Genomic DNA, 9,319 nt, shown 5'->3' with positions numbered 1-9,319 from the left:
CGGCGTCGTGGGGTCCGCGCGAGGAGCGGGGCGGCCTTTGTAGCGGTCTGCTAGCGTGAGGGTGGGTTGGGGGGTCTGGGGGGAGCGATGGTGGCGGTTTCGTGTGCGTGCGGAGATCCCTGTGTGGCCGTCTGTACCTGTGCGGGCAGGCCCCGCGTGCTGGTCTCGGGGGAGGGGGGGGGGGCAGTGTAGAGCTCCGCGGGTGGTTTGTGTGTGTTATGTCTGCTGGGTCTCGTAGTGGATGTGGGTGTCCCTTGTGTGCGCGGAGGGGCCCCGCGTGGCGGTCCGTGGGTGTGAGTGGTCTGTCTGGGGTCCTGCGCGGTTGGGGGGGAGAGGTGGGGGGTGCGTGTGCGTTTGCAGCGGCATCATCCTGTGTGTCATGTGGCTGTGCGTGGAGGGAGGGTTCTGTGTGGCAGTTGGTTGTTCGTGGGGAATAGAAGGATATGGTAGTGGTGGGCAGGCTGTATGTGGTGGGGTGTACACGTGGGGAAGCAAAGCCTGGACTCCTGGAAGAATGCAGTAACATCACCCTATCCTTACTCTTCCTCATTTTCTCCAGGAGCTGTGTGAGACGCTATGGCACAAGCACTTGCCTCCCCAGGGCTGTTCTCTGATGATGATGCTGCGGCCTCCCCTGTTCTTGAATCCACAGCAACAGGGTTTGGGGCTGATGTGCGCAAGGACCTGCTGTCAGAGTTCTCTGCCATCTCTCCAGATCTGGAGGGCTGCCAGCAGGTGAGGTGGGCGCTCTTCTGTCACAAATGGGCTGCCATGTCTCTGCACAAAGGTGGTGTGATGCGTGGCCAACAGATTCTTCAGAAGAGTACAACAAAATGTTGCATTGCGGGGAAGCAGTTCCTGTTGTAAGCAGGGTACTGTTAAGGGCACAGTCAGTAAATGCCTCTTAACACAATGCCTTTTTGTGTGGTATTTAGTCTGGGAGCTGGTTTTGGTGTCAGGTCTTCAGGTTGTTGATCTGATTCGTTAGATAAGCAAAAGAAATGCTGGTGTCCCTGGAAATGCCTAAGAAAGCTTCTGGCATTGCTGGGGATTTTGGGACCAAAGAAGTGTCCATTAGTGACTGAGCACTAGTTAGGGCAGCCATGTGTGTGCACCATGCTGTGGCTTCTGTTCTGATGGATGGTTGTGCACTGCCTCTGGCTACCATGTTTAACCTGTGCTGATTTCTGCAGGCTGTAGCTGAAGATAATAATGGAAAATTAAAGGTCTATCTGAGAGTTCGACCTCTGAAATCTACAGAAGTGGAAAAAGGGGAAGACCAGGTGAGACACTGAATGAAGCAGTCTGAGCTGTGTGCCTGCTGGGAGATGCTATCAGCTTTTGTTGTCTATGCTATGGCCTCGTCCAAGCCATCGTGATGATGGGGTTTTATGTGTTCTTTAGGGTTGTGTCTGCATTGAGAATTCAGAGACCCTTCTCCTAAAAGCCCCCAAGGACTCCTTTACCATGCGGAGCACAGAACGCGGAGTGGGACAAGCAGCACACAGATTCTCTTTCACCCAGGTAGGTAACTGGGACAAACAATCCATCTGAAAGTTTTTGGAGCTTAAACCAGCCTTAGAGCTTGAAAAGCTGACTTACAAACACACACTGATTCCAATGCACTGTATGAACTGTGTACTTGTACAGTCCTTTCTACTTAAGTTTGTTTCTGTTGCTGTTTCCTTATTTTTTCTCTCTTTAAGCTGATCCTGACAACTTTTTTGGTAGAAAATGCCAAATTGTTTTGCTCATGAGGCTCTAAACATACTAGAGGCTGTAGTGATGCCAGATATAACCAGATTAAGCAAGCGAACAGCTTGGTTTTGCAGGCGACTTGGACTGGAATTACTGGTGGGTCTGTTGCTCGGGATGTGAGGCTAGTGAAGGGAACAAACGACTATGTACTATCACTTGAACAACCATCAGCAGTCAGAAGACAGGAAAGATGTACATGAGGCCATTTTTCATGTGTCTTGTTTGCAGATCTTTGGACCAGATGTGGGGCAGAAATTGTTCTTTGATGAGACAATGAAGCAGGTGGTAAAGGATGTACTGAATGGGCAGAACTGGCTGGTTTACACCTATGGCATCACCAATTCAGGGAAGACTCACACTATTCAGGGTAAGGAAAGCACTAGGTGTTAGTAGCTTGTTGAGGGAGTTGTCTGCTTCTACATGTGAATCCTCAGCTTGTTGGTTGTCCTTGCTTCAGGCAGCAACAAAGATGGGGGGATTCTGCCTCGGTCCTTAGCGGTCATCTTCAACAGTGTGGGGGACCGGCTGTACCAAGCCATGGATCTGAAGCCTTCCCTCTCCAATGAGGTGGTCTGGCTGGACAGCAGGCAGGTGCGACAGGAAGAGGCCAAGAAGCAGACCATGCTGCAGGGGGGTCTGTGGGAGGTAAGCATGCAGCTTCTCGGAGATTTAATAACAGGGTAAGGATGGTGTCATACTACATACATGCTCTTGTTCTTTGTTTCCTTCCAGGGGGAGCTGTTAACGCCACTGAAAAGAAGTCACAGTGCTGAATCTCAGCTCCAGGCCACCACCAGTGGCAGTTTTGACAGTGGAATTGCTGGCCTCTCTTCATCTAGCCAACTCACCAACCATTCAGACGTCAGCCAGACAGAAGGTATGTCTGGAAGCATGTGGTATACTAACAGCTTCTTGTTGTTGGAAGATGGAGGAAGAAAGGGGGATGGCTATTTGGATGCTGTGTTGTGGGTAAGGGAGACAAGGTGCTGCAGTCTCACAAACTTTCCCTTTGACAGATAAGAATGTCAGGGCTGAAGAACTCTGTACGTATGTCTTGCCAATATATGAAGAATTCACCACGGCATAGTAACCAAGCCTTAGGAAATGAAAGTTAATTGACACCTGCTTACTACATTCAAGGGATGTGGTTATTGAGCAGCTGAATGCCATGTGATGGGGATAGCTGGCAAGCAGGGTGCTAAACTGACATGCTGCACTTAACACTGTGTCCAGACTTTGCAGCCTAGGAACTACTGGCTGATTAGGTATCTAGAAGCATGGAGTAATTGAGGGAAAAAGGGCTAAAACTTACACAGGGAAGGGTTCATGTTTGAAATATCCTATACTCCTGGAGTCAAGATCAAGTATGCAGAAAGTTCTCCCAGAGAAAGGAGGATACTGTGGAAGGAAACTTTATGTTGTCTCGCTGGGGACAGGCATTAGAGTAGGTCCAGATGGGATGAGGTATATAGGATAATTGGAGTCTGGGGTAATGTTCCTGCTGAAGTAAGATACCTCATTCTATAGCTAAACCATTCAGGTTGGACCTGTGAAAAGTTGCAGGCATGATTTTTTTTTTCTTTTTTTCCTCCAGAACTGGGCCCTCGCTGGGCTGACTTGGATCGCATTTCACTCACCAACACAGGAGATATGCAGTTCTCCATCTGGGTCTCCTTCTTTGAGATTTACAATGAGTTAATCTATGACTTGTTAGAACCAGCTGTACCTGGCCAGAACCGCAAGAGGCAGACTCTGCGGCTCTGTGAAGACCAGACTGGCAACCCCTATGTGAAAGGTAGATTTACCTGAAAGATATTTTTAGTGGCCTGCTAGGGAGACTTGAGGACTGGGTGGGTGGCTTAGCAGTGATGCACTGATGTCCTCTATGGCCCCTCAGAGGTCTCTGATGTCTGGATTATGGGAATGTTAAGTTTGTTAATATCAAGGAAATACAATGGTGAAGTCAGGGCTGAGATAAGTAAGTTTTCTACCAGTCTCCTAACTGCCTTGCCCAATGTGTGCTTGCTTTTCCAGATCTGAACTGGATCAACGTCCGGGATGCTGATGAGGCCTGGAAGCTCCTGAAACTGGGTCGGAAAAATCAGAGTTTTGCTAGCACCCACATGAACCAGAACTCCAGTCGCAGGTCTGAAGGGGAAGGGGGGTTGTTTAGGCAAAAATACAATCCTGAGGGGCTTTTAAAGGTTGCATTTCCTTCTTAAAATATCTGCATATTTCTTTACAGTCACAGTGTATTCTCCATTCGGATTCTGCACTTGCAAAGAGGTGGCAGTGAAATTGTTCCAAAAATCAGCGAGTAAGTTTGCTTTCTAGGATTTGGGGGTATTCTCTGTGGACTCAACTTTTCTGCCTCTTTTATTGTGGATCTGGGGTATGGGAAGTACCTTGAGGAAGGTTATTTGAAAGTACTAAAAAGGAGTAAACGTTCCCACTCTTACGTCTTGGAACTGACTAAGGAGTTTGAGGAGTACTGCAAAGTACACCTTGAGGTAGTTCTCAGGCTTTCTGAATGAAGGTAAATGTCAGTAACCTTGCCCTTGCAGCAGGGCTGATTTAAGTGCTGCTGATGCCTGTTCCTGGGATGTAGTTATCTGGAAACAGGTTGTCTCAGTCCTTCCCAGGTTGTCTCAAGCTGTCCTGAGGACTGGCAAAGGATCTTTGAACACCACAAAGCTCATGTTGGTACTACCTTGTGTAACCCCTACATTGTGGTTAGGCCTTTCTGCCCAGCAACAGCCCATATACCCCAGAAGAGCTTTCTGTGCCCTTATGGTGAAACTGGGAAAGTGAGAAGGGCAGGTGATCACAGGGTGTCTGAACTGTAAATCTGGTCAGAACAGGACAAACCTAGTAGGCCATGTGAATATGGCCTGTGTTTTCTTCAGGTTATCCCTGTGTGACCTGGCGGGGTCAGAGCGCTGCAAAGACCAGAAAAGTGGAGACCGAATGAAAGAGGCAAACAACATCAACACCTCCCTCCACACACTGGGTCGCTGCATTGCTGCCCTCCGCCAGAACCAGCAGTCCAGGTGTGCATCCAGAACTCCAGAGGGAGGGTGTGGAGAGGCTGGTTTGCTTTCCCTTGGCCTCACTCTTGTCTCTCTCCATAGGCTGAAGCAGACTGTGGTTCCCTTCCGGGACAGCAAGCTCACCCGCGTGTTCCAGGGTTTCTTCACTGGGCGCGGGCGCTCTTGCATGATTGTCAACATCAACCAGTGTGCATCTACATATGATGAAACTCTGTATGTAGCCAAGTTCTCAGCCATTGCCAGTCAGGTAAGTAGCACACAGATCATGGCATGGTCAGGATACATCCTGCTTCTGTGGGAATGGGCCCCTTTCCATCAAAAGGCAGGGGGAATATTTGCGAGTCTTCCCTATGTTTTTCCAGTGGATTATTACCTTTACAGTATTTCTAGATTCTGCTAAACTAGAAGGGTTGACAGGTTGTAGGGAAGTGGCATGTTTAAAGCCTACTCAACTTCCAGGTTGACTAGTAATGATGGCCCTTTCCCCTTCAGCTTGTTCAGGCACCTCCCGCAAAACTTCCATCCATACAATCAATCATCAAAGAGCACAACAGGCGAACCAGCCAGGGTCTGGAGACAGAGGCAAAGGAAGAAGTGGAATCAGAAGACAACAGTGAGGATGAAGCAGATGTCTCCATGTATGAGAAAGAGGTGGGTTGTGATTTGTTTTTATGGATAGAAGGGGAAGAACAGGACTGTTAGCTTTGGCCTGGGAGGTGGGGCTAGAGCTCAGCACTATACCAAGAGGTGACAGAGAACCTCAAAAGGATATGGGACTGAGGAAATATGGAATCCATGAGGAAAATGTTCCACTGTTGGTCTGGATCTGAAACACATGCTTAATTTGGAAACATTTTATCATCTGTGGAATAGGGACAGTAAGAGCTCGGGTGCAGACCTATAATCACTAGTCTTCAAGAGAAATCTAGAGATCAGAAAACATGCAAAACAGATGGCTAAACTGAGGAAAAATAATGTAACTTCCTAGATAATTAAACTAGGCATCTGGAATAGCTGAAAGATCAAGATGGAAATCTTAAACCTACAGCGACTTGAGTTCTAGTGTGTCAAGGTAGTAAATGCTGGTGCATCCCTGGGCCACGCTGTAGGGAAAGCTGCTCTGGAGATAGCTCCATGTGGAGCTCACTGCTGTTTAAGCCATCTCACAGGAGAGGAATTAAGAGTAAATTTTGCAACTTCTCTTTCCAAGTGACTAAAGAGAATCTTAAACCTAGATCACACCTAGATCTTTAACCTACAGATATGGGACCACGTAGTTTATTCTAGGTCTTAAGTCTGTTGTGCAGTGTGGGCAACGGAGTTTGTGTCCTTCATGCAGGACCTGTTGCGTGTAGTGGAAGCTGCACGAGAACTGCTGGTGCGAGAGCGGCAGGAGAAGCTGCAACTAGAAATGCGCCTCCGTGAGGAGATCTGCAATGAGATGCTGGAGCACATGCAACAGAAGGAGCAATGGTGCAGGTACAGCTTATGGTGATCTCCCTCCCTTTGTTCAGGGTGAGCTGCAGTACCAAGAACCGCCAGACCCTGACATGTAGTTTGCTCTCTTTGTAGCCAACATGTGGATGCTCAGAAGGAGCTGCTGGAGGAACTGTATGAGGATAAACTGAATAACCTGAAGGAGTCACTGACTGACTATTACCAGGAGGAGATCCAGGTTTGTTCAGGGCAATGAAATGACATCAGGAAAGTGGCAGTGGGTTGGGAGGGGACTTGGGGTACTTCAGTCCAGGAAGGTGACTTATGCAAACTGAAAGATTTTGCTTTTTGTGGTATCTTTTTGTGATATTATTTGATAGCATGATCCATAAATTTTTTCTTGTCTACTGCTTTATGTAGTTTACTAGGCTTTTTAATTTTCAGCCCTTAATCTGGATGTTAATGTTGCAACCATTCTAACTTCTCTATTTGTGCAACATGAATCTCTTCCCCCCCTTACACTTTTAGCTAGTGGCTTGCTTTGCACTCCTCAGATTAATACAAGTTCTGTGAATTTCTCTTCTTACTCTTAGTTGTGATGATGGGTTTGGACCTGTCTGTTTTGCATGCTATGGCATTTGAGTGGCCTCTGGAACTTGCTGCAGACCTGTCTGAAGATGTCAACTCTCAAAATCCCTTGTCTTCAGAGGTTGTAAAAAAAGTGGTTTAGGCTCCAAGGAAATGAGTTCACTGTTTTCACTTAAAGGACATTAAAGGCTGGGTCCAATGTGTGATGTGTGTGATTGAGAAAGTTGCCTGGAAGAAAGACATTGAAAGTTTTGGAAAAGCTGTGTTAAGAAAATCCTGTTGAATATTTGAACAAACTTGCTTTCAAAGGAGCGTGATGAGAAGATTGAGGAGCTCCAAGCTGCTCTGCAGGAGGCAAAACAAAAACTGGAGAGCCTGGATACTATGCAAAAGGAGTCGGGGCAAAGCTTGCGTCGATCAAAGCGAGTGGCTACCTCATGTGCTCTGCAGCAGGAGCTGGCAGATACTAAAGCCAAACTGGAGCAATGTCAAATGGAGTTAAATACTGCAACAGCAGGTAAGGCAGTGATGCTGCACTGGTTCTGAACTATGCCTGAGCAATTGTAGAGAGTTAGGTACTTTTTTCAGTAGAGGGTATGTTGGATTCAGAGATCCCCAAACCACTATTCTAAGTTGCGGATAATAGGGAAAATGTGCTGGATGGGACAGGGTTTCACTTCATTTTTACATGAAAATGGACTTTAGGGCAGGATCTCTCCTTTTTCAAATTATAAAGTCGCTTTGCATAACTGAAAGGGAGAAGCCTGGAATGTCTGTGCATTCTGCACAAAGTCAAAGCTTGTCTCAGCTTGCCTGTGGCAGCTTGTCTCAAAAGAAGTCCTGACTTCAGAAAAACTGAAAGCTTAATGTACCGTTGTTCACTACTTTGTTCCTAGAGCTGCGCAAGTACCAGAAATTACTGGAGCCACCACCCTCCACCAAACCCCTTACTGTGGATGTAGACAAGAAGCTGGAGGATGGACAGAAGGTAACTCCATTTCTGTGTTAGAGGGCAAGGTGGTCACCAGTTTAAACAGTGTTTGGAGCTGCTGTTTCCAAGTTTTCAAACAAATGAAGTTGAAATGGGTCTGTTGAAAACAAACCCCTTCTTAGATATGTGGAAAGCTGTGGTACCTGTGATCCCAGCGTACCTCACTCAGATGGGATCCTCCCTCAAGATTGCGTGTCTGAATGACCTTAGAGTGGCTTTGTTTGCAGAGCAATGACAAAGGTAGCTATTGTACTAAACCTCTTTCTCCTGTAGAATGTCAGATTGCTGCGTTCAGAATTACAAAAGCTTGGGGAGTCTCTTCAGTCTGCAGAGAGGGCGTGCTGCCACAGTACCAGTGCAGGGAAACTTCGAGAAGCCCTCTGTATGTGTGATGACATTCTGGCTCGACAGGTAATGTGTCTGTTTTGTTGGGGGTTGCACTGGGGGATTTAGCCTGTGCACTTTGCCAGTCAGCAGAATAACCTAGGTTCTTGCAGCTGCAGATAAAAATGACTTATTCTTTAGACAAATACTGCCTATTACATGAAGGGAGCTATATTACTAATTTTTCAATGGTTGAGTCAGACTGCATATTTAACTCTCCAAGGAGACCCAAATTGTCCCTGTTCAGTCAACTGACAGCCTCCACTTAAAGTAGGAGAATTTGAGTTCTCATTTCCTTGTCCAGTTTACTCTATCACAGTTGCTATGGCAGCATATTTGTAGCAGGATGGATTCAGCTTTTTCCTAGCCTTACTGTTCCTATTTTGTTATTGACCTGCTACACTGTTGACAGTAGAAGCCTTTAGGCATGGCCTTATTTAGCAATACCAGCTAGTGAATTTTGGCAAAGGCAATTTATCTTCTTCAGTTCATAGTAACCAGGGAGTTTAGCAGCTTGCTGTATCTTTACATATATATTGCCTTCCCTTTCTCAGGACCAAACACTGGCAGAACTGCAGAACAACATGATGCTGGTAAAACTAGACCTGCGGAAGAAAGCAGCTTGTATTGCTGAGCAGTACCACACTGTACAGAAGCTCCAGGCTCCCCCAACATCCACCTTAAAGAAACGGTTCTGTGCCAACAGGGAAAACCTACAACCTAACCAACCTCCTGGTAAAAAGCCCTTCCTGCACAACCTTCTGTCACGTTCAGCCACCCGTCCTGCTGCTGGCAGAGGGTGGCAACTTCGCTCAGTTGCTCTATGACTTTTCAAAAAGATCCCTGCCCCGCTATTACTGGAACAGGTGGCAAATTCAATATAATAGCATCTATTTTTCTTTGTGTGCTTGTTTATTATTGTAGCTGCTTGAGAGCTTATGTAAACATTTTTTATATGTATGGTTAAACTTTTAATTGATACCAAAGTGGACAAAATGACCTTTTGTAATTTAAACACTACAATGAGGAAAGTCTAAATACAAAATGTAGATAATCAAAGTTGTTTAACAAATGGACAAGTTAAAAGTGAGTTCTCATCTTCAACTATGTG

The 9,319-nt window shown here is 46.5% G+C and overlaps 1 protein-coding gene across 1 annotated transcript; it reads left to right on the top strand.

The window, feature by feature from the left end:
• Window positions 1–576: 576 nt before the first annotated feature.
• KIF20A (kinesin family member 20A) lies at window positions 577–9,035 on the top strand. The gene is made up of 18 exons (XM_074916130.1): window positions 577–735; window positions 1,194–1,283; window positions 1,405–1,524; window positions 1,987–2,125; window positions 2,216–2,403; window positions 2,491–2,635; window positions 3,353–3,553; window positions 3,793–3,904; window positions 4,004–4,075; window positions 4,665–4,808; window positions 4,890–5,055; window positions 5,301–5,459; window positions 6,148–6,287; window positions 6,381–6,483; window positions 7,143–7,350; window positions 7,730–7,821; window positions 8,098–8,235; window positions 8,763–9,035. Exons 1-18 carry the CDS (start codon window positions 577–579, stop codon window positions 9,033–9,035), a joined length of 2,649 nt encoding a protein of 882 aa, XP_074772231.1.
• Window positions 9,036–9,319: the final 284 nt, after the last annotated feature.

This window comes from Athene noctua, chromosome 12 (assembly GCF_965140245.1).
Source record: "Athene noctua chromosome 12, bAthNoc1.hap1.1, whole genome shotgun sequence".
NCBI lineage: Eukaryota > Metazoa > Chordata > Aves > Strigiformes > Strigidae > Athene > Athene noctua.
This window is presented reverse-complemented; position numbering and strand designations above follow the sequence as displayed.